Source organism: Caretta caretta, chromosome 4 (assembly GCF_965140235.1).
Source record: "Caretta caretta isolate rCarCar2 chromosome 4, rCarCar1.hap1, whole genome shotgun sequence".
NCBI lineage: Eukaryota > Metazoa > Chordata > Testudines > Cheloniidae > Caretta > Caretta caretta.
Genome location: NC_134209.1, coordinates 55,206,524 through 55,232,666, shown reverse-complemented (window position 1 = coordinate 55,232,666; position 26,143 = coordinate 55,206,524). Strand labels below are relative to the sequence as shown.

Genomic DNA, 26,143 nt, shown 5'->3' with positions numbered 1-26,143 from the left:
TTGTAGCAGTGATTTGATCCCAGATCTCCGAAACAGCAAGATTAACATTAACCACTGTGTTTTCCAGTGTGCTCTGAGGCATCTTCACATGCCAGTTTCTTCCTTTTCCCCTTCTCATGTTAGTTATAAGGACTGCAACATGGTTGGAACAAGCTTGGAGAGTTGGGAGATTTGCAGGTGAAAATGTTTCAGAGAACACAGCTACCAGTTCTGATCTTCAGCCTTCCCTCGTGAACCTTCTGTGGTTCCCCACTGAAGTATCCCAGTTTGACATGACCTGAGGAATTCTGTCAAACTGGGACTTGACTCTGCGGTCTTAACAACTGAAGATGGGAGGTATAGGTCTATGGGGAAGCGGGGATGAATAAGATGGATATGGCTAGAGGCAAAAATATAAAATTCAATGTTTGTGAATATAAAGACAAGAGGGAAAAACTTGTCTGTTTGCAATGGACATTTGGGAATTAGGGAGTTGGCATATGGAGAGCCCATGGAGCTAGTATTGTAGTGAAGACTACTTTATTTTTAACAGCTATGATAATAAAGTCAGTTATAGTCCAAAAGTCACCACCTTCAGAGCACTGCCCTTGATATTCAATGAGAGATCCAGGAAAAAGTATTTAACCTTGGAGAATTTAAAACATTTAAGAGAGAGGTCAATTTGCTGGCAATAAAAAATAAAATTATTGTACACTCTATTTACAAAATTCACCAAATAGTATTACATGGCTGGCTAATTGGATGGAAATCAGAGGAAAACTGCTCAACTTGACTTACGTTTTTTCCTTTGTTTCCTTGGCAATTGATATGTGATCAGCATAACATACTCAGGTATGTATCATTACATTTTTCAAGAACAAGTGGCTGAGTCTAATTTTCCACATAATATGGAGAACTTTAAAATTTTGTGTTACATGGTAAATTAAGAAAGCATTCCATGTTCATTGGTGCATTTAAAGCTCCTTGTCATAAACTGAGTGGTTAAAGGTATATTGATTGACCAGAGGTAAAATCTCAATCATATGGTTACAATAAACCAAATGAACCTGCCTTGTATATACTTCACTTGTGTGTTTGCTGAAAGGGGAAGAGGATTTATGCACACTTTTCATTACTTTACATTTTAAAAATATAAATCTTGAGTTTGCAGGATGGAAATATTTTACTGACTTAACTAAATCTTATCATTTCTTTGTGTTAGGGGGTTGTTTTATTTATGTGAATAAATGGTGCTAAGATACCACAGTGCTTAATTTTTTAGAATGTACAGACAAATATTACCAGGTTTTTGGGTTTTTTGAGACTTACAATGTTGCATCAACACACTTAGAGAAAAGAAACTGATTTAAAAAACTTTTAATGGAATACATAAACTTTAAAGGTATACCATCAAATCAAAATAGTTTAACAACAAAAGTTAAAAGCAGTTTCATGTACTTTATCAGCCTTATGCCAATTTTCATGGTTTCATAATCATATTTTCTAGGTTTTAAAAAATATTTCTATCCTTTGTTTCTGTGTGAAAGACGGTGTGGGGTGTAGGAGGACGACTATTTACTCATAAAGTAACAAAACTCAAGAAGTTTTCCCCCTTAATCTTTATTTTATGATAAGTTTCAATGTTACTTCTAACTACAGAAAAGAAAAAAAATCAATAGTCACTACTGGAATAGAAAAGATTCTCTTTAATGTCACATATAACTTACACCTATAAAAAATGAATGAACGTTACATTACACTTTTAGAATTCATGTGCCAGTGGATTTGTTTGGGGGCACAAATGGAAGTATGTTTTGTTTTTTTAAATAACTCAAAGCCTGAGCTTGTTTTTGTTACAATTTATTTTAATAGTATGAAACTAAGGTTTTTCTATTATCTGTAAGAATTCTAGAATTATAAAATGCCAAAGTAGATGAGGTGCTCCTTTATATTCGTGCAATAAGCAAAATAAATGAGTTTACATTGCTTTTTCAGGTAATATATTCCTATTTATATCTTGTGTATTCAAATAGGATAGTTATGGGGGGGAATGAATCTTCAAAATCTAATGTTGCAATAATAACTTTGAAAATTTGATCTATTTAGGCCATGCCATTCTTACGAAAGAAATGTGATGTAATGATTTAGAATTCTTATTTAATGTTGTATGTAAATTTAAATACAAATATTTATAGGCAATTCTGCAGAAATGAGACACGTCATCCCATTGACCCATTATTTATTTTTATATATAAAAATACTCGTGGAGTTTTTTGATATAGGTAAATTTAGAAAAAATTGTTTCTAAAGCTGTCAATTTGTAGGATTGCACGTGTACATCCTCTACAAAGGAAAAAGGACTGTAAGCGGTCTAAAATCCTACCTGCCACATGGGTACCCCTAACTCACAGTGGTACCCCTAACTCACCCAGCAATATCATCAATCTATCCAGCTACACACTCAGCCCGGCAGAAGAGTCTGTCCTATCTCAGAGACTCTCCTTCTGCCCCGCCACCCCCACAAACATGATACAGTTGTGCGGTGATCTGGAAGCCTACTTTCACCGTCTCCGACTCAAAGAATACTTTCAAGATAACACTGAAAGGCACGCTGATACACAGATACCCTCCCACCAACAACACAAGAAGAAGAACTTGACATGGACTCCTCTTGAGGGTCGAAATGACAGTCTGGACCTATACGTAGGATGCTTCCGCCGACGTGCACAGGCAGAAATTGTGGAAAAACAACATCGCTTGCCTCATAACCTAAGTCGTTCAGAATGCAATGCCATCCACAGCCTCAGAAACAACGCTGACATGATCAAAGAGGCTGATAAAAGGGGTGCTGTTGTCATCATGAAGAGGTCTGACTACCGAAAGGAGGCTGCCAGACAGCTCTCCAATACCAAATTCTACATGCCACTTTCCTCAGATCCCATTGAGGAATACACTAAGAAACTGCACCATCTACTCTGGACACTCCCTACACTAACACAGGAACAAATCAACATACCCTTAGAGCCCCGACCGGGGATGACATCTTCATCATCTGGACCCATAGGAAGGAAACCCTGGAAGAATTCCACCACGATTTCAATAGCTTCCACCCCACGATCAACCTCAGCCTGGACCAATCTAAACGGGAGGTCCACTTCCTTGACACCATGGTGCACGTAAGTGATGGTCACGTTAACACCACCGTATACCGAAAACCCACTGACTGCTATTCCTACCTTCATGTCTCCAGCTTCCATCCCGGACACACCACACGATCCATTGTCTACAGCCAAGTGCTGAGGTACAACCGCATTTGCTCCAACCCCTCAGACAGAGGCCAACACTACAAGATCTTCACCAAGCATTCTCAAACCTACAGTACCCACACAAGAAAATAAAGAAACGGATCAACAGAGCCAGACATGTACCTAGAAGCCACCTGCTGCAAGACAAGCCCAAGAAAGAAACCAGAACTCCACTGGCCATCACATACAGTCCTCTGCTAAAACCTCTCCAATGTATCATCAGTGATCTACAACCCATCCTGGACAATGATCCCTCACTTTCACTGGCCTTGGAAGGCAGGCCAGTCCTCGCCCACAGACAACCTTCCAACCTGAAGCATAATCTCACTAACAGCTACACACCGCACCATAGTAACTCTAACTCAGGAACCAATCCATGCAACAAACCTTGATGCCAACTCTGCCCACATATCTACACCAGTGACTCCATCCCAGGACCTAACCAGATCAGCCACACCATCACCAGTTCATTCACCAGCACATCCATCAATGTAATATACGCCATCATGTGCCAGCAATGTCCCTCTGCTATGTGCATCGGCCAAACTGGACAGTCCCTACGTAAAAGGATAAATGGACACAAATCCGATATTAGGAATGGCAATATACAGAAACCTGTAGGAGAACACTTCAACCTCTCTAGACACACAATAGCAGATTTAAGGGTAGCCATCCTGCAGCAAAACAACTTCAGGACCAGACTTTAAAGAGAAACTGCTGAGCTTCAGTTCATTTGCAAATTTGACACCATCAGCTCAGGATTAAACAAAGACTGTGAATGGCTAGCCACATACAAAAGCAGTTTCTCCTCCCTTGGTATTCACACCTCAACTGCTAGAAGAGGGCCTCATCCTTCCTGATTGAACTAACCTTGTTATCCCTAGGCTGATTCTTGCTTGCATATTTATACCTGCCTCTGGAAATTTCCACTACATGCATCTGACGAAGTGGGTATTCACCCACGAAAGCTTATGCTCCAATACGTCTGTTAGTCTATAAGGTGCCAGAGGACTGTCTGCCGCATTTTCAACAAGTGTCATTTAAGATCAAAGATACTAACAGAATCAACTGAAAAACATGAGTTGGGGAAGGATGTGTGGAGAGAGTGATTGTTTACACACTAACCCGTCAAATTAAAACTTTGAGTTAACCAATACTTATGTCCACCAGGCTTTTCAAAGTCAGTTTACAGGATATTCACTATACTCCAGGTTGTACATTCAGACTATGGACTCCTCAAAGCCAGCAAGATGGCTTTCTTGTTCATCTGAAATCCGATGTATCAATAGGCTAAATGTATATTCAACATAATTGGTTATCTAACCTTTGTTGCTGTATTTGCTTGTGTAAGGACCTGGCACTCTGTGTGTACAATTGTACACCTAAACAAGGTCTCAGTTAAGCACACAACTGAGCCTGCACAGTTACTTAGTATTTGAATTTTAGTAGTTCTTGAATTTTAGAAGTTCTCACAATGTGATAGGTGCTTTCCAAACATACAAGATGTAAGCCCTTCCCCAGAGAGCTCAACTTCTTAGAATACAAGTAGTTTACAGAATTCAGGGAAGAAGGATAAAGCATATATTCAATTTATAAAAACAATAGTAATCAGAATCTTCACTACGTTTATCGACATTTGTCCTAGATTTTAAATGGATTTTATGAGCATATTTCTGTATGCACATTTAACGTGAATGTTTTGGGGGTTTTTATTCTTGGATTAAAGTTGCAAACTTCTATTGTCTGATTGTGGCCTATTGTGGTGTTTATTTTTTGTTTTTGTTTTTACTGTAGATAAGCACAATGGAACATGAGCATTCAGTGAAGGAGCATGGGTTTGAGGTTCGACTGAAAGAGATGGAAGTCACTAATCGAAATTCCACTGTTGAACTGAGACGTTTGTTGGTGGCTCAGCAAAAAGCAACAAACCGGTGGAAGGAAGAAACAAAGAAGCTTACAGAAACTACAGAAACCAGGATCAATAATCTGAAGTAAGTGCAATCAGTCTTTATACGTTGCCAAACAGACAATACTGTGTGTGTTTTTGACCTTTTGTAATGGCAAAAAAAGTAGTTCCAATATGTCACTTTATTTTAATACTGTTTTTTAAGTAAACTTCACTCATTTTAGAAAACTTAACTTTGGCTTATGAAAACACCTATATTTACAGTTCTTCAAGGTACCCTCTGTATATTCACAGTTGTGGGATGAATCATGGAATTTCAGGAACATTCTGAAAACGTGGCCTGTTGGAGCTGCATGAGTCTCTCTTATGACACCAGATGCTCTGAGATGAGGTTATAAAAGAGCCATATGACCTTTGTCATCTCAGTTCCTTTCTTTCTTGGCTAGATTTTGTTATTAGGGACCTTGCTCCATATTAAGAGCAACTTTTATGTTAAACAGTATCCCAGTTGGTGTTGCCTAGTTTTCATTATTACACTCTTTGTTTTTTGCTGGACCAGGGTCCTGGAGTCTCTTTGGCCATAGCCAGTCTCTGGGTCCTTCTCCACCATCTTTGGCTTATGCAGGATCTTTAATACCATCACTGGAGTGTATGGTCATACCTCTAAGGTGTGTCTGTCTACACTGCAGTTAAACACCTGCAGCTGGCCCATGTAAGCTGGCTTGAGCTCACAAGGCTCAAGCTAAAGGGCTGCTTAATTGTGGGGTAGGCAAGTGGGCTTGCCTAATTAAAGGGCCTCTTAGCCTGAGCCCCAAAAGCCTGGGTCAGCCACAGGTATTTAATTGCAATGTAGACATATGCTGTGTGCACACTCTTCTGGGGAAAGCTCTCTTAGTCCAGTGCTCTTGGAATTGGGTGTCAGGGATGAGTCTCCATTTAGGCTTCATTTCCTCCAGATGTTCTTCTTTGCCTCAGCGCCACGTGAGTTGGGCTGAAAGGCTCATTGGCGCACACCTCAAAGCAAGAGTGCGTTAATGTCCCAGGGCACTCGTTCTCTTCCAGGCCCCCTTTCCTTGGCCTCCCTTTAGTCCACAGACTGCTTCTCCTTATTGGCAGGGTTCTGCTAAACCTAGCAACCAAATGTAGCATGAGAAGAAAACGACATATCTCCTGTATATAGTGGTTTCTGAAGTTGTGCAAATAGCAGCTCTGCTGTTCTATTTCTTCTCATCGGTATATATATTAAATAGTTCTTTGAGTGATGGTCCCTATGTGTATTCCAAATGCGGGCATGTGTGCGTACCATGCTCCTGAATTCAGAGATATTTAGCAAGCAGTATCCATTGGTCTGCACATACGTAGTTGTTCTTCTTGTGCTCTGAACTGAGAGTATGATGGAAAGTGCACACTGGCACCTTTCCAGTTCCTTCTACTGCTTCATGGTCTGAGTCAGAATATTCTGTGTCCACAGCTTCTTCCTTCGACTGTTTTAGTCTGTAAATATATTGTAAATAGTTTATTTTATATTTTTACTCTTTTAGTCTTAAGTCCTGGCATAGTTCGTTATTTTCCCTGGGAGGATAGGCTTATGCCTAGAGTCCTGGGATACAAGCATTGCATTTCCTGCCCCCTCTCCTTTTCAGTGAATGAGAAACACCAGTGCTGCCTTTATTGTCTACCCCAGGCTCACATCTCAGCTAAGTGTAGTATTTGCCACCACTTCCTTCCAAGAACTTGAGGGTTGAGAGCTAAGACATAAAATATCTGGAGGAGGAGGCCATGAGACCCCAATCAGACCTGGGCCAGGGAGTGCCCCTCCAAGTATGAACTCAGGAGTCAAGACTAAGACTTCCAAACCTAAGGAGATGATTTCTCATGAGAGTAAAGGGCACTCTCACAAACATAGAGACAAACCCTCTTTTTTTCCAAAGCTGCCCCAAAGAAAAGAGATTCTCCCTGACTTCTTCAAAGTCGGAAGAATCCTTGTGCATGGATCCTAAAGATTTAAGCCCAAGTAAACCACCTCAACAGGAAAAAGTGGTACAAAGGAGCATGGATCTGTCAGCTCTGGTACCGGTTCTGACATGCAAACTGAAAGACACACATCCACTGCCACTCCCTTTGATGTAGAGATTACACTTTGGGCTAATATCGTCATGGCCGCAGACAGATCAGGCTTCCACTGTGGCTAGGGAAGCACCAGATCCAACAACTCTACCAATTGACCTACCCCATACCCTGGGGCAGTCTGAGAACTACATCTCCCCAGATGACATTTTTACTCTTCTCTATCCTCCTTCCCCTTCCTCTCGTCTGTCTTTATTCAAAGACATAGTTACTCTGGAGGACATGGAGTTGCTCTCGTCTCCCACCTGCAAGCCTCAGTACCCTACCGGTTCACCAGTAGTTCGGGTTCCAGTTTTTTCATTCAGTGAGTCAGTCTCTCCAAAAGAGCTTCTACCCTCCCATAGAGAAAGAGGCCCAGACAGAAGCCCTAAGAGATCAGAGTTCCATTCTCTGACCAGATATAACTTTCCAAGAGACTGGTGATACCCTCTCAAGAGGTCCTCCTCATACAGGCAGTATTGGATCCCTTAGGATCCTTATGCTAGGCACCCAGAATCAGACCATGAACCTTACTTACCATGTCCTTGCCAAGATCAGCCAGCCCCTTTGGAGTATATGGAAGATAAAGCTAAACCAGATCCAGTGTTCTGGGAGTGATTTCATCCTCTTTCCCAAATGAGGCTGTTTCCCCATCTTTACTAGCGCAGCCTGATGGCTACAGGCAACATCAGGGTACCTACAAAGGATTGTATTTGAGTTTCAGATACAGCTTGAACTCCTAAGATCTTCACCTCACACTCGAGTGCCTACGTATGTTAATTTAAATAAAAATGACAAGTGAATTGATCAGTTCAGCAGACAAACATATCAGACTGTCTCCATTTATCCTGATCTGATTCTTCAGCTTGTGGTGTTTTCATCCCCAGGGACACGTGGCATGTTTTTTTAGATTTAAAGTCCATAGACAAGTAGAGACTGTAGGTAGACAAGTAGAGACTGTTTGAATAGTGCTCTTTAGTTATTGTGTATTAGTGCATGCAGTCAATCCTAATAACACAGACATAAAACAAAATATACTAGGCAGTGTTTTCAATGTGGATAAAGTGCATTCATTTTTCACATCACAAAAAGAATTAGTTTGTATGCATGTACACTAATGTGAGAAAGTTAAAATGTCATTTTTATAGCTATATTCATTTTCCAAAATGCAAGATGTACTCAAGTATACGCACATGCTAATGTGATTCCTTATCAGGAAGATGATAAACAAATTTCAAATGTAAGTTTAAAAAAAGGAAAGATTTTTGCTCTTACAGGTATTGTGAAATGTAAAACATTTTCATTTAAGAGGTTGTTAAAAAGGAAATATTAAAAGTTCACAAGCTTGGTTTTTTAAACCTCGGATTAATCGATAGACTTGTCACATATAATTATTTTTAACAGATTACATGTCCTAAAATGAACCATAATGCTCCTGATGTTCTCTTTGTAGTAGATAACTGGTGAATTTTTTGAAGCATAACTTTTATTTGTAAATCTCATTCAACCTTTTCAGCTGTCAGAAACAGAATGCTCTTAGTCTGAGTTGGAGCTGAGCCCAGGTCTCCAACTGGAACAGGGAAAATAACCTCTGAAGTTTGTGTCCTACAATAACTGTACATTGCTGCTAACACACATACTGTTTGTTTCTCTTTCTAGAGAAGAAAGCAAACTTGTCTTGTAAATGCCATTAGTTTGTGTAAAGTACAGGAAAGCCATCTCTGACCCGCATTAACACTGACAATGTTTGGCAGCATAACTCTGTTCCAAAGCTATTTCTGTTTAACAGGAGCTAAGTTAACTTTTTCCTGCTGTACTTAGCAGGAATTGTATCTGAGATAGCAGCTGGGAATAGAGAAGGCTTTGGAGACTGGCCAATAAGCAGTCGAAGGGCGAGTGAGGATCAGAGCATGTCATGGATGAGGAAGGAAGACAGCAGAAGGGGAAGGGTTAAATGGCCAAATATTGTACATTAAGGAGGAAAAGCAATGTATCTGTGGGAGGAGAATTGTTGATAAGCGGGAGGGAGAGGATGATGGATAGAAAAAGATTTGTGCCTGGTTTTGATGAGAAGAGATATAAATAGGCTAATGAGAGGATGGAACAAGACACACTAAAAATGTACTTAATCATTAGTATTGACTGTGTTTCAGGGTTTTAGCGATGTAGTGAATGACCAATAGTATCATAGACAATAGAAACTGAAAAGATATTTAACTATATTTTAGCCCTGATTCTCCACTGTCCTGCACCTGAGTAGTTATTTACACCCTACAGAGTGGGTTAGATTTTTCTCCCTTATCTTTATTATAATAGTCTTAGTGGGTAAAATATTTTAAATAGCAGTGCGATTGTTTTTTTTTTCCTCTTAGATGACATTGTCTCTTTACACATCTAGGATGTGTGTTTTGAAAATAGCTTACTGTGACTTTAAACTTCAGTGAAATTTGAATTTTTCAAAAGCATCCTGCTTAAATGGTGGGCAAAGTTTTAATAGAACATGTTCACCACCTAACGTTAATCATTATCTTCCCTGAGTGTGGCTGATCATCTTGGGTCTTCTACTGTTTAAACTACTGTTGACTTGAATTGAAGCAAGATTGTGCCCCTTATTTAATACATATTCATGGTATGAAACATCTCCGCATAGCCAGATTTACAACACTGAATTTTAAATTTCACTTTAGATGACCAGTTACTGTGAACAGATACTTTTAGAGAGCTGCTAAAGTTTAGGAAATGAAGCAACTTCCACAATCTGTTTAGAAGACTTGCAGTGATTTCTGAGAGATTAAAATTGTTGCTGATGCTACACAACTACAAGATTTAGTGTTGCCAAAAACTTTTCATATAGGTTCAGCCCTAGAGATGGCAGGCTGAATGCTGATCCAAATAGTTTGATTTTTAGAATAGCTATCCAGGGGAGAGCTTTATGAACTCTTTTAAAGCCACCATATACGCTATTTAGCAAAGATTTCAATTTTTTTCTTAGAGGAAGAAAATCTTGTTTCACTTCTTCAGAAAGAAGCCATCAAAACCCAGAGCTCTTATGTGAGGTGTAATGAACAATACATCTCATTTTCCAAGTTTGTATGCATTAACTTATTTGAACAGCTGACTGTGTGTAATTAGTTAACTCTTGCTGATATTTTCTATCATCTATTCTAAATATTTGAGTAGTGGAGAAAACTTTTTTCATAGTGTTTTACAGAAAGATAATTTTAAACAATTGCATTTGTGTGAGTAAACAAATGTAATCTGGCGTTTGCTCTCTGTAAATGCACATTGTATCGTCTGAGGATTAGCCATTCAGTCAGCTAAAGCAACATGTGAGCTGAAAGAGACAGGAAAAAAAACATCCAAGAGCAAAGAAACTACTCAAACTGTTCTTCTCAATCCAGCATCATGGGTCATCCTGGCTGATGTTGGACTTTATTAAACACACCTTTCCGTTAAAAATAAATAAATAAAGCATTCTAGGAAGAGTGAAATCATCTGTGGAAATAGCCACTTTCCCTTTCAAAGTTATGTATAGGACAAAAATGCTAAAACATTGCTGTAATGGGTCAGAACCTTCAGTTGTTGATTTAGCTTCATCAAACTGCTGACATGGGATATAACAACCTGTTTATCATGTCTGTTGTGGTCTTTGAACCTTCAAAATGTGACTCATATTTTTCATGAAATGTTCCTATTTATATGTGAGAAATTGTCCTCATGGTGTCATCTGCTGATGTCCTGCAAAGAGTTAATGTCCTATTTACTAGTGTAATAGCTATTTCATCAGACAGTACTGCCTTAATGAGCAGAAAATAAAAAAACCTCAATTCTTTCTATATTAAAATCTATACGCAAGCCATGTGGAGTACCTCAGTCGCTGTAGCAGATATTCTGCACTAAGTCTGGCAGCAAGTGGTGTCACCTTTAGAGGTGACATCATAGTTAGTGCTTATAAATATCTATAATTTTAGCCCTCCTCAGAAAATGAAGCTAAAAGAATCAGTTTGTCCACCATGATGTAGATATGGTAAAAGTGGAAACCAATTCTTTGCCTCCCTCCCCTGCCCAAAAAATGTTTGACTTTGGTATAGTGTAATTCTTCATTAAATCTATATTCTGTGTGATTGATGCTCTGATACTACATTGACAAGAGCCTTAAAAATACCCATAAATAAAATAAATCGTACCTATTTTTGTATATGCTATTTTAAATATTTTAGACACTCTGCGTGCCCCCATACCAAGGCATGTAGTGTGGAATGCAATTGATATGAAAATTAGTTATACTATTTATAGACCCATAGACTTTAAGATCTGAAGGGACCATCAAGATCATCTAGTCTGACCTCCTGCACATGGCAGGCCACCTTGTCCTGTAATACACCATAACCTCTGGCTGAGTTTCTGAAGTCCTCAAATCATGATTTAAAGACTTCAAGTTGCAGAGAATTTGCCATTTACACTAGTTTAAACCTGGAAGTGATCTGTGCCCCACACTGCAAAGGAAGGAAAAAAAACCCCCAGGATCTCTGCCAGTCTGACATGGGGGGAAATTCCTTCCCATCCCTAAATATGGTGATCAGTTAGACCCTGAGCATGTGGCAAAACCCACTAGACAGACACCTGGGAAAGAATTCTCTGTAGTAACTCCGAGCCCTCCCCATCTAGTGTCCCGTAACGGGCTATTGGAGATATTTGCTGCTAGCAGTCACAGATTGGCTACATCAGGGGTTGGCAACCTTCGGCATGTGGCCCATCAAGGTAGACTGCTGGCGGGTCGCAAGACCTTTTGTTTATGTTGACCGTCCGCAAGCATGGCCCCCGCAGCTCCCAGTGACCACAGTTTGCCATTCCCGGCCAATGGGATCTGCGGGAAGCCACAGGCTGCAGGGAGGTGCTAGCTGCCATTTCCTGCAGCTCCCATTGGCCAGGAACAGCAAATCATTGCCACTGGGAGCTGTGGGGGGCTATGCCAGCATACGGTCAACATAAACAAAATGTCTGGCAGTCTGCCAGTGGATTACCCTGATGGGCTGCATGCCAAAGGTCTCCAACCCCTGGGCTACGTGCTGTTGTAGGCAGTCTCATCATTACCATCCCCTCCATAAACTTATCAAGTTCAGTCTTGAAGCCAGTTAGGATTTTTGCTCTCCACTTCTCCCCTCGGAAGGCTGTTCCAGAACTTCACCTCTCTGATGATTAGAAACCTTCATCTAATTTCAAGCCTAAACTTGTTGATGGCTAGTTTATATATATCTGTTCTTGTGTTGACATAGGTGCTTAGCTTAAATAACTCCTCTCCCTCCCTGGTATTTATCCCTCTGATGTATTTATAGAGCGCAATCATATCTCCCCGAGCCTTCTTTTGGTTAGGCTAAATAAGCCAAGTTTTTTGAGTCTTCTCTCATAAGGTAGGTTTTCTGTTCCTCTGATCGTCCTAGTAGCCCTTCTCTACACCTGTTCCAGTTTGAAGTTACCATACACACTGTAACCAGAGTGATCAGGTAAGGTGAGCTATTACCAGTGGGGGGGGGGGCGGGACCCTTTTGTAGTGATGATCAAGGTGGGCCATTTACAGCAGTTGACAAGAACGTGTGAGGAACACTGGGAGGGGGGAGGGATGTTTATCCCCCTTCCCCTGTTCCTCACACGTTCTTGTCAACTGCTGTAAATGGCCCACCTTGATCATCACTACAAAAGATTTTCTCCCCCTCCCCCTCCCCCTCCCCCTCCCCCTCCGCTTTCCTGCTGGTAATAGCTCACCGTACCTGATCACTCTGGTTACAGTGTGTATGGTAACACATTGTTTCATGTTCTCTATGTATATAAATCTCACCACTGTATTTTCCACTGCATGCGTCCGATGAAGTGAGCTGTAGCTCACAAAAGCTTATGCTCAAATCAATTTGTTAGTCTCTAAGGTGCCACAAGTACTCCTTTTTCTTTTTGCGGATACAGACTAACACAGCTACTATTATGAAAATTTACATACTGGCAATATCTCCCAACTTTGTGTCATCCGCAAATTTTATTAGCACACACTCACTTTTTGTGCCAAGCTCACTAATAAAAATGTTAAAGAAGATTGGCCCCAAGACTGATCCCTGAGGGATTCCACTGCTAGCCAGACAGTTCACCTTTCAGTATGACCCATTTTAGACTCCCCTCTAACCAATTCCTTATCCACCTTTCAGTTTTCATATTAATCCCCATGTTTTCCAATTTAACTAATTTCCCATGTGGAACTGTATCAAATGTTTTACTGAAATCCAGGTAGATTAGATCTACTGGATTTCCTTTGTATAAAAAGTCAGTTTATCTCCTCAAAGGAGGAGATCAGGATGGACTGGCACAATCTACCTTTTGTAAAACCATGTTGTATTTTATCCCAGTTATCGTTTACCTCCATGTCCTTAACTATTTTCTCTTTCAGAATTTGTTCCAAGACCTTGAATAGAATTGTGGTCATACTAACAGGCCTGTAGTTTTCTGGATCACTTTTTTCCCTTTCTTAAAAATAGGCACTACATTAGCAGTTCTCCAGTCATGGGATACAACCCCCAAGGTTACAGATTCATTAAAAATCCTTGCTATTGGGCTTGCAATTTCATGTGTCAGTTCCTTTAATATTCTTGGATAGAGATTATTAGGGCCCCCCGATTTTAGTCCTATTAAGCTGTTTGAGTTTGACTTCTACCTTAGATTTGATAACTTCTACTTCCATATCCTTGTTCCAATTAGCCACCCTGCCACTACCCCTAAGATTTTCATTACCCTTATTAAAAACTGAGACACAGTATTTTGGGTGTTGGGCTATGCCGAGTTTGCTATCCTCATGTTTAGCTGTCCCACTTCTCCTTTCTTTGTTTTCTTTTTATTTATATAGCTATGAAACCTTTTATTATTGATTTTCATTTCCTTTGCAAGGTCCCACGCTTGCTTGGCTTTTGGCAGTTCTCACTTTATCCCTACACTTTCTGACCTCCAAGATACAGCTTTTCTCACTGATCCTTCCCATCTTCCATCTTAAGGATTTCTCTTAATCACCTGTTTGAAATGCTTGCTCAACCAGCTTGATCTGTAACACTTCCCTACATTTTTTCCCCCTTGCTTGGGATGCAGGCTTCAGAAACTTTGACTTAAAGTAGCTCCAGACCTCCTCCACATTCAGATCCGTGAGTTCTTCAATCCAGTCCACTTCCCTAACTAATTCCCTTATTTTTTTAAGTTTTCCCTTTTTAAATCAGGGATCTAGTTGCAGATATATTTTTGTTTATCCTTCTGTTTAGTTTAAACTAGTGTTGTCGATTTAATCGCAGTTAACTTGCGTGATTAACTTGAAAAAATTAATTGTGATTAAAAAAATTAATCGTGATTAATCGCAGTTTTTAATCGCACTGTTAAACAATAGCATACCGATTGAAATTTATTAAATATTTTGGATGTTTTTCTACATTTTTATATATATTGTATTCTGTGTTGTAATTGAAATCAAAGTGTATATTTTTGAGACAAATATTTGCACTATAAAATTGATAAACAAAAGGAATAGTATTTTTCAGTTCACCTCATACAAGTACTGTCGTGCAATCTCTTTGTCACATAGCTGCACTCAAAAACAAAACAGTGTAAAACTTCAGAGCCTCCATTCAGTCCTACTTCTTGTTCAGCCAATCACTAAGACAAACAAGTTTGTTTACATTTGCAAGAGATAATGCTGCCCTCTTCTTATTTACAATGTCACCAGAAAGTGAGAACAGGCATCTGCATGGCACTTTTGTAGCCCGAATTGCAAGGTATTTACATGCCAGATATACTAAACATTCGTATGCCCCTTCATGCTTCCGCCACCATTCCAGAGGACATGCTTCCATGCTGATGACACTCATTAAGAAAATAATGTGTTAATTAAATTTATGACTGAACTCCTTAGGGGAGAATTGTATATCCCCTGCTCTGTTTTTACCTGCATTCTGCCATATATTTCATGTTCTAGCAGTCTTACATGATGACCCAGCACATGTAGTTCATTTTAAGAACACTTTCACTGCAGATTTCACAAAATGCAAAGAAGGCACCAATATGAGATTTCTAAAGATAGCTACAGCACTTAACCCAAGGTTTAAGAATCTGAAGTATGTTCCAAAATCTGAGAGGGACAAGGTGTGGAGCATGCTTTCAGACGTCTTAAAAGAGCAACACTCCAATGCGGAAACTACGGAACCCAAACCACCAAAAAAGAAAATCAACCTCCTGCTGGTGGCATCTGACTCAGATAATGAAAATGAACATGCGTCGGTCCGCACTGCTTTGGATTGGTATCCAGCAGAACCCGTCATCAGCATGGATGCATGTCCCCTGGAATGGTGGTTGAAGCATGAAAGGACATATAAATCTTTAGTACATCTAGCAAGTAAATATCTGGTGACTCCATGAGAATGCCTGTTCTCACTTTCAGGTGACATTGTGAACAAAAAGCAGGCAGCATTATCTCTTTCAAATGTAAACAAACTTTTTTGTCTGAGCAATTGCCTGAACAAGAAGTAGGACTGAGTGGACTTGCAGGCTCTAAAATTTTACATTGGTTTTTTTTTTTTTGAACGCAGGTTTCTTTTTTTTACATAATTCTACATTTGTAAGTTCTACTTTCATGATAAATTTGCACTATAGTACTTGTATTAGGTGAACTGAAAAATACTATTTCTTTTGGGTTTTTTTACCTTGCAAATACTTTTAATGAAAAATAAATATAAAGCGAGCCCTGTACACTTTGTATTTTGTGCTGTAATTGAAATCAATATATTTGAAAATGTAGAAAACATCCAAAAAATATTCAAATAAATTATATTCTGTTATCGTTTAACAGTGTAATTAATCATGATTACTTTTTTAATCGCTTGACAGCCCTAGTTTAAATTGAATTAGCTCATGATCACTCGAACCAAGGTTTTCCTCTACAACAAGTTATTCTTTGAGGTCCTCACTACTCACCAAAAGCAAATCTAAGATGGCATCATCTCTTGTTGGTTCAGCAGCTATTTGGTGAAAAAATCCATCAGCTATCTCATCCAGAAGATCTGGGCCCTATCATTATTAGTAGCATTTGTCCTCAAATCTGTATCTGGGAAATTAAAGCCTCCCATAATCACATATTTCCCAGTAGTATTTATTTCATTAAAAAAATTAAAGAGCGCTCTCTCTCTCTCTCTCCATATCCAAATTTGATTCTGGGGGGGTCTGTAGTATACACAAGCACTGTCCCAGGGAAAGCTCTGGTAATGTGATTTGACCCAAACAGAGTCTGTCTTATCCATTCCATCACTTCTAATTTCTTTACAGTCTACTTCATCATTCATAACAATGCTACTCCACCACCTTTACCTTTATTTCTGTCTTTGCTGAATAGCACATTCCCTTGTATACGTGTACTACAGTCATGACTATTTTTCCACCATGTTTCTGTTATCTCTATAATATCTGGTTTCACTTCCTGCACTAGTAGTTCTAGTTTCTGTGCCAGGCTGGGAAGACACTTAAATGGAGGCTCAAGTGATCTTCAGTGGGATTCCACCTGAGCCTCCATTTCTTTAAGCATCTTCCCCAGCCTGGCATAGTCTCCTTTGATGCATTCTAGCAAGAATCTAGCTGTATCATTTGTTTCCATGTGAAAGACAATCAGTGGATTCTTTTCTTCTCCCATTAGGATCCTCTTCAGCCTCAGGTCCAGATCCTGTATCTTAGGTTCTGGCAGACAGCACACCCTTTTGTTCTACAGATCAGCTCTGGTGATGGACTTGTCTGTTCGTCGTAATTGGGAGTCACCAGTCACATAGACCTGGTGTTGGTGTGACTCTCTGGCCTACCTCCTATTCTTTCTGACTGCAAGTCCTCTTGTCTTTTGTTCTCCCTTGCAATCTTCTGCAAGTCATACTGTATCCTCATGGGGTTCCAAACTCTGGGTATCTCCGTTGATTATTCCCCTCTTCTTATAGGTGTAGCCACTCTTCCCTTCTTTCTAGCCCTCCCCACTTCAGTTACTACCTGCTGTGCCCTTTCTTCATTTTCCAATTCAGCAAACCTATTCCTGAGCTCTACTTTTTCACTACCCAGTCTTTTTTCTCTGCTTGGTTCTCATAGTCAGATGCTTCCACTGGCCACTCTCCTCACCCAGCAGCCTCCCCTCAGAGTTCTTCAGTCCAGCTTGCATCTGCAGAGTCTTGACTTTTCCTTTCAGCGTCCTCTCACCTTCCCTCTATCGTCGGCTTGAATCCTCTTTGAAACTCAACCATAATTTTCACCTGCATCTCCACACCTCAGATGTTCTCTTCCATCAGCTCTATTTGACGGCACTTCATACATACAAAGCTCTTTTCAGATACCCACTCCAGGATAATCCACAGCTTCCACATGTGGTCATATTCATTGTTTCTTCCATTCCTCGGGTCACTACCAGTGCTGCCTCTGTATCTGTCCTAGGAAAAATACAAAACACAAACAAGCACCAAAACAAAACCAGAACACCACAGAATCCCTCCCTAAAACTCCCACTCAAACTCCTCTGTTTGCTGCTTTTGTGCTGCTGGCTGGCTGTTTGGCTGTCTTTATAGGCCCCCAAATCAGGCAAACCTCATCGCCTAATCAGCACTCTGCTTCTCTCACAACACACTGCCCCCCTACCAGTCTGTGTAAACTGAAAGCAAAACAAAAAAAAACACAAAAACCTACTCACTGTCCCTAAGGAACAGCAGCTTGCCTTCTCCCTTCTCCAGCAGAACTTCCCACTCAGATTCCCCTATTTATTCAGTAGTCATTCTTGAAAATAAGGTCCTCATCCATATTAGAATCTAACAGATTCCAAATACGTATTTAAAAAATAGAGGCAAAATGTCTTGCTTTGCCATGAATTAAGAAATATTACTGTTGATTCATCTAAAAGTAAAATAACGTAGTGGTGAATGCCTCAAAAAGAAGGCTTATAATGGAAAATCAACAACACCCTTAAGTATACCGACATTGCAGAACTCCTCTGTGATGAAACTCGTTCTAGCTAACCTTTAGCATAGTAACCCAGGGCCTAGTCAAAAGGTCACTGAAGTTAATGGGAAGACTGACTTCAGGGAGCTTTGGATTGTGGGGTCCAAGTTTGGTTGATCGGCACTCAGCTCTCAACATATTTTAAGGGCTACATGCCACCTGGTACAAAGTTAGGTTTTCCTTGAAGTTACACAAACTTTAACCTTCTTTAAATAGCTTTTAAAAATTTCAACTTAATCTCAGCTTCTGATAGATCAGCAGCATTGTGATCCTCCATGCAGATGGCTGCAGATCCATTTTGGTTTTTGTAAACTGAACAGAAAACTCTACATTTAGCAGTATATCCTAGCAGATATTCACTGTGTTTTGGGGATAGTCTGAGCTATATCTTGGCACTTTGAGAAATTAGTGTTTGACATTTGAGGCTCAGTTATATATACGAGAATAAAAAGATCATGTTAATGGTGGCATCGAATAGAATTTTCTTATAAAAAGTTAAATGATTTCTTTTTAATGTGCTATATAATGTTAGGTAAGTTTGGTTCTCATTAATTTGCAACCTCCTTTACAAAACCATACTGTTCTATGGCCTTCTGTACCCCAGTTCACCAGAGCTCACTGTTACTCAGTGTTTTTCTTCACTGAATCACTGACCCATTTGCTGATGGTTGAGTTTCTTGTACCATTCCTTTGCCTTGAATCCTGGCACTGTTCATTGCAGAATTTTCTACGTGTGATTTCAGTCTCTCCTTTCCAGGTATTTGAAATATTTCAGCTTCTCCTCTTATTTCCCAGCAGTAGCTATTTAATTTTCCATTCCTTCAGTGTCACTTGTTTATCCTCTTTTCAGTCCACAGTGTTCTCAGTATATAGAGGGAAATCCAAAAATTTTTTTAAAATAAACAGTAAATGAGACCTTTTAGCATTACTGCTGGCTACTTCATTTCCTAACTTAAAAAGTAAGCTGTATGGACAAAAAATAGGTTTTGGAATTTGAAAGTGAAAAACCAAGTGAGACTATTTAAAATAATACTAGATACCTTCTCAGGTTGGTTATTTCAGTGAAAGAAATTATATAAATACATGATGATATTTGGCAAGTATATTTTTATACCTCAATGAAAAAATGATCCAGGATTTTTCAGTTACTCAGGACTCTGTTCAATCTGAGCTCATGATCATCCCTGTCTTTCAAAGCTCAACTTGGGTTTGTGGCAAAGCACTCATAAATTAGAGGATAGCATTGTGAATATATGTAGAATGTATTCCATAAGAACACAGTATGGTCTCATTTATGTTATGAAGTAAATTAGCAAGCAGACATCATCTAAAGATACTGTACACTTCTTAAAAGAAGATTATTGATATTGGGTTTCGCCTTGGCCCAGAATGAGAGCAAGGAGCTAGGACTGTTTCAATATACTAATGTCAAAAGTCAGTCTTGGAGGCAACTAAGAAGGTCAATGCTTCTTACAACAAAGGTTATGCTTCCAAACAAAAACATTATGCTTGGCAGTATAATAACTTATGACCATTTTTGGTCTTTTTACTACTGTAAAAAGACAAAATAGTTCTGCAAAATGCATTGTGGTGTAATTCTGACTTTTGAGCGCTTCAGTTTATACATGTATTTTGATAATTATAATTGAAGGTACAATAAAGCAAAATTAAAATGCAGTGAACTTAGCAAATGCTTATTACATATTGCAATATTTATAAACTAATTATGAAAGAGAATGAAAAAGTTAAGTCATGAAAAGAAATAGAATGACCATTTTCAAGTAATACAAGTTGTGAGTCTCACTCTGGAGACATGCTTCCAGTGTGTCAGTTAGTGGGAACTCTCAAAGCTATAACATTTTGAGGTCTATTACTCTCCACATCAACAGTCATGAGGTGAAAAAATATACAATATTTACATTTATTAAAACATTTGTAAGCTCTTCAGAGCAAGGAATTTCATTGTCTACCAATGTGATATATGCCATCATGTGCCAGAAGTGCCTCTCTGTCATGTACATTGGCCAAACCGGACAGTCTCTACACAAAAGAATAAATGATCATAAATCTGACATCAGGAATTATAACATTCAAAAACCAGTAGGAGAACGCTTCAGTCTCTCTGGTCACTCAATAACAGACCTAAAAGTGGCAATTTTTCAACAAAAAAACTTCAAAAACAGACTCCAACGTGCAGGTTTTTTGCCTCCCCAAGCAAAAATTTGCCGCCTCAAGCTCCGAGAGCGCAACTGCCCAAGCGGAAAAAAAAAGGGGGGGGGGGAGTGGCCGGAATGCTGCCCTTGGAATTGTGCCACCCCAAGCACGTGCCTAGAGCCAGTCCAGCCAATTTGAAACTGCAGAACTGGAATTAATTTGCAAACTGGACACTGTCAAATTAGGCCTGCATAAAGACTGGGAGTGGTTGGGTCATTACAAAACCTAAACCTAATTTCCCCCATACTGATTTCCCCCTACTGTTACTCTCACCTTCTTGTCAACAGTTTGAAATGGGCCACTCTCATTACCACTACAAAAGTTATTTTTCCTCCCTTGGTATCCTGCTGTTAATTGAATTGTCTCGTTAGACTGACCTCACACTTGGTAAGGGAACTCGCATCTTTTCATGTATTTATACCTGCTCCTGTATTTTCCACTCCATGCATCTGATGCAGTGGGTTCTAGCCCACAAAAGCTTATTCCTAAATAAATTTGTTAGTCTCTTGAGTTGCCACAAGGACTCCTTGTTGTTTTTGCTGATAACAGACTAACATGGCTGCCACTCTGAAAATAGTCTATAAAGTTCCTAGTACACTTTTGACACTATATATGTAATATATGTTACTCTAGCTGGAAATAATGATGGTGATATGAATTTTAACTTGGAGATAAATGTACTATATTTTAGGACTTATAAAGAATTGAGGTAGGTTTGGGGCCAGGAATAAGAGACTGGGCTCTGTATCTTGTCCAAGTGTCCTTAGGCAAAAGCTGCATGTTGTTTAATGATAGGTGGTTTTATGACATGAATAAATTACTAGAACCAAACTAAAATGTTCAGTTTACTTGCGACTGAATGGCTTAAGCCAAATCTAACCAAGATCTATCTGCAGAGGAGGTTACATTACTCTGATTATACCACTTATGTCACTTTTCCCTTCCAGTCCCCAAAAGCTGAATTTCAGTCTAGCTTGCATGTGTGAAAAGGGTGCAGTCATTTTGATCATTCCTTCTAGTAAGCAAGGAATCAGACAGTTTCCTAAGGAATTGAAAGCAGTAGCCCTCTATTGATTTCAGTGTGGGGTGTTCCTTTTTTCTCACTTAGCACCAGTTGTTTAGGGCTGCTGGTGGTAAATGCTACTTTATTTTGGTGTCTATAGGTGGCATCAGAAAACCTTGACTCCCAACACCAAAGACTTGAATTGCCTTTATCTTTTTACAAATATACTATTTGAAATCTGTCTGGCACTTGTATACAGTTAATCTGTGCATAATAAACAGTATGATATATAGGAATGCATCTGAGGAAGTGAGCTGTAGCTCACAAAAGTTTATGCTCAAATAAATTTGTTAGTCTCTAAGGTGCACAAGTACTCCTTTTCTTTTTTTTAGTATGATATAAATAGACTTAGATTCACTATTCAAGATAAAGACCCAGTTTCATCTCCTGAAAAAGTTAACATTTACAGACTGTTCTGCTTATTCCTAATAATTCCCTTTCCCTTTGGTTTTATTGCTTAGGACATTTGCATGAAACAGGAACTCCACATGCCTCACTTTTAGATCGCAATCGTCTATTTGTGACATAACACACAATTATTTCTGCAGTTATGATTATAATGTCAAAAAGACAAAATCATAACTTCAGGTGAAGAATAAGCAGAAGAACCAGAAAACATCATAAACAAAGATTCTGTTTCCACATAATTACTCTAGTAATAAAGAATCAGGAAAGAACAGAAAATAACAGCTATATGATTTAAAATTGTTTCTAACTGTAATCTTTTGTTTTCCATGATCCATCAGGTTCTACTGAAGGGTAAATTACCTAAGTTTTTTTTTTAAAATAGCTACAAAAAGAATGCCGGTGGTGTCACAACACTGGAGAAAACATTGCTTTTAATCAAGTCCCACAGTAGGATTCTTGACATCATTTTTGTAGAACTAAATTTAATCTAATCATTTTGTAATTTGTGATTAAAACTAGTTGGAGAATTATAGATCTTTGGGGCAGATACTGCAAACACATGCATATTTAATTTTACTCATGTGATTAGCCCTATGAAGTCAATGGGACAACTCACATGAGTAAAGTTAATTATGTGTGTATTTGCAACAGGGGACTTAGAGAGACAAAAGAGCTATTAGGTTACCTCATCCACCCCCTTTCCAATGCAGAATGGTTATCTTCTGTACATTTACTATTGAACTGTACAGTCTAATTTTAAATACCTCAGGTAATGGAGTTTCCATCTTATACCTGAGAGGATAGTTCCACAGTTTAATTGTCATTGATTCTTAGGAAGTTTTTTCTGAAATTCAGGCTAATTTTTCTTGTCTTAATTTCATTAATTTTCTCATAGTAATTTGCCCTTTTCTGTCCAGAGTGATTCCTTGTACCTCCTTGTTTGCATCCTTCAGATATTTGTTGACTAATGTTATGTCCTTCTCTTATCGGTCATAAATATTTAAGTCTTTCTTTGTTTGTTCCTCCAGACCTGTAATAATCTGTACAGCTGTTCTTGATTCTTCAAGTGATTGTATGTGTGCATTCCACTCCAAGTGTGGGTGCACACCAATAATAGTTGCCAGAAATGTTTCCCTCAGTGGTACCCGCCGGGGCAGCTCGAGCACCCTCTGCTGCCGTGCGACTATAGCGCTGGTATAAAGCACCCAACCAACTCCACGGCCCCTCAGTTCCTCCTCGCCGCCCATGACAGTTGCTGGAATTGCTCCTTGCTTTGCAAGCTTGAAGTCTTTAAATAATTATTTGAGGACTTCAGTAACAGCCTGAGGTTATGGGTCTGTTATAGCAGTGGGTGGATGACGTTCTGTGCAGAGATTAGATGATCACAGTGGTCCATTCTGGCTTTAAAGTCTGAGTCTAAACTTCTGGGATAAAGACGATGATTGACATCTTCACTCTTCTGGCACAATAGAACTCTCTACAATAAGAGCAAAGCTAGTCGGGGGGGGGGGGCGGGGGGTCTCATCCAAGACTATGGAATAAACTCACCCAAAAACTAAGGACCATCACAAACCTCACCACCTTGCACTCAAAGTGCAAGGTGAATTTTTTCACTTTGTTTTCTCTAACAGAAATACATAGCAATATGTATATTTAAAAAATTTCTACCAAAACAAGACCTTCCACTGTAAATACTTCTCCCTGTGGAGAGAGGATGGCGGCCCAAATAACATATGACCAATGTTAGTCGCATTACTTAATGCCCTACTAGAAGGCACTCAGATACTATGATGATGGGTGATGTAAGAATCTCTGTAGAATAGAAGATAATTTTCACATAGATACATCCTTCTGGGAGAAGACTGGCTAAAAGTGTTTTTTCTGCCTTGAAGGAGTGTGTACAAAACTGGCCATCATTCTATGGGTTTAACATGATGTTGGCATATAACAGAGCAGAGACAGAAAGCAAAGTCACAAATTACAATGGAAAACAGACATATTTCAAAATCAGCAACAAAGTTTAGGAGAGTATATAGCAAGTGAGAACTGTAGATGGGGAGGGGGAATAGATGGATGAAATGTGTATGAGAAAAAGAGGGTTCCATTATCCCAACAAAGAAAGGAAGCCCAAACAGTCCAGTCCGTCTTGAGACCTGGCAAGGCCCATCAGAAAAATGGCTTCTATAGGTTAAAAAAAATCTGCAAATGAAAGACTGTATGGAAGTTTCGGAAATGAGGCAGACTGTTAACACAAACTTAGAAAACACTTGTGTCTCCAATGTTGAGGCCTTTTCCAGCACCAAAAGTGATGGTTTCACATATACTGTATCAGGAACTGCTGAAGCTCTACCTAGACAGCTAGAAGATACTGGAAAGAAACAGAATTGTAGGTAGGAGAGAAATGATTCAACCAATTTCCAGCTCATGTTAGAAAGGTAGTATAAGTGACTGACAGGAGCAGTTAGTATAATGCGGGGAGGGGTTTAGTAAGTCTGCAAATGACACAGAACGTGTCCCTCGGCCCGCGCCACTTCCCACCGCCCCCATTGGCTGGGTACAGCAAACCACAGCCAGTGGGAGCCGCAATTGGCCAAACCTGTGGACGCGGCAGGTAAACAAACCATCCCGTCCCGCCAGGGGCTTTCCCAGAACAAGGTGGCATCCCAAGTTTGGGAAACACTGGTCTAAAGGTTTATCAAATGTATATCCCTCTGTTAGAGAGCCTGTCCCTTCTTGGGATCTCAGTTTGGTGTCGGCCATACTAATGAAACTGTCCTTTGAGCCCTCTGAACTACTCTCAGTAACCTGAGTGTTCTATCATTTATCTATCTAAGTAGCTTTCATTACTGCCATCACATTAGATGAACATGTGGGTGGCATCAGGCTCTTTTCCTTCCCAGGATGCTAAACCATTCCACAGTTTGGTGGATCATATGGTGTCCCCTTTAAATCCTCCTGCAGTGCCTGTGGAAGAGAGTTTTCACCTGGTACTTGATATCTTTACCGCTACTTTGAGGAGCAGAATGTCCACACCCATTTTGGATAGTTTGCTATAGCCGACTAAATCTGTGTGGACCACATCTGCTTCTTGTCAATCTATTTCTAAGAAACATGACAAGTTGGATCAGATACCCTCTGAGGGGGTTTCTTACTTCCATACACATCCTATCCCTAATTTACTGGTGATGGCTGCTGCCAATAATGGGGCAAGATCTGGACAACTACACTTCACCCCTGCAACAAGTGGGGGAAGAATTGATTGGTTAGGGAATGGTCTTCATTGTCCATTGGTATTAGGGTGGTGACTTATCAGGTGGTCATGGCCTGCTACCAATTCCATTTATGGGAGAAGATAGCATTGTTTTTACAGGAGACTTACCAGTCAAAATAAGAGGGTTAGCAAATGCCATTTTAATGGAGGGCCAAAATGTAGCCAAATGCTGTCTGAGCCCCTTGATGCTTTTGACTCTGGTGCCAGATCACTAACATTTACTGTGACTATCAGGAGGCTGGTTCATTCTCTGTAGCTCTAGACACTAAGATTATGCTGGAGGATCTCCACTTTGAGGGGGAGGGTCTTTTCAGTGAAAAGACAGATGAACTTCTGGAAAAACTAAAGGACACAAGATTGACAGCCCGCTCTCTAGATTTGATTCTCTCTGTTAGGAGGAGGCCCTCAATGCCTGCTTTCCAGTACCAGCACAACCTCATGAATCCCGTCTTGTTCTGCTGCTTAGATTCTGCCATAACCTGAAACTGGGAAGGAAACTAATTGTACTAAAAAACTAACACTAACTATCTAAAGAAAAGAGAGACTCGGACTCCAAAGAGATCAGAATGTTTCACATCCATCCAAGAATGTGGTTGGAAGGAACTGAGGTGGTGAGGGTGCTCTGCCCACTACAGCCTTGCCCTCAGAATGTAGGTGATGCTCAGAGGAGAGGTGGGGACATGAGAGCATTCCAACACTGCTAAGACGGTTCTACCATAAGGCATCTCAAGGTAGCACAATACTCATAGGAGGGAAATATGCAGAGCCAAATAAAGAACTGACAGAGTATGTTCCTGTGTCAGTTTCATATAAACCTTTTGACTTCCATGCTACTGCAGTGCCTTTTTCCCCCTCTA

General features: G+C 39.7%; 1 protein-coding gene across 1 annotated transcript in view; it reads left to right on the top strand.

Moving 5' to 3' along the window:
- SCLT1 (sodium channel and clathrin linker 1) overlaps nt 1-26,143 on the top strand; it is a 128,454-nt gene that overhangs the window by 76,736 nt on the left and 25,575 nt on the right. Inside the window, exon 19 of the mRNA XM_048847332.2 lies at nt 5,079-5,275. Coding sequence (XP_048703289.1) covers nt 5,079-5,275 — 197 coding nt within the window. The remainder of the gene's footprint in view (nt 1-5,078; nt 5,276-26,143) is intronic.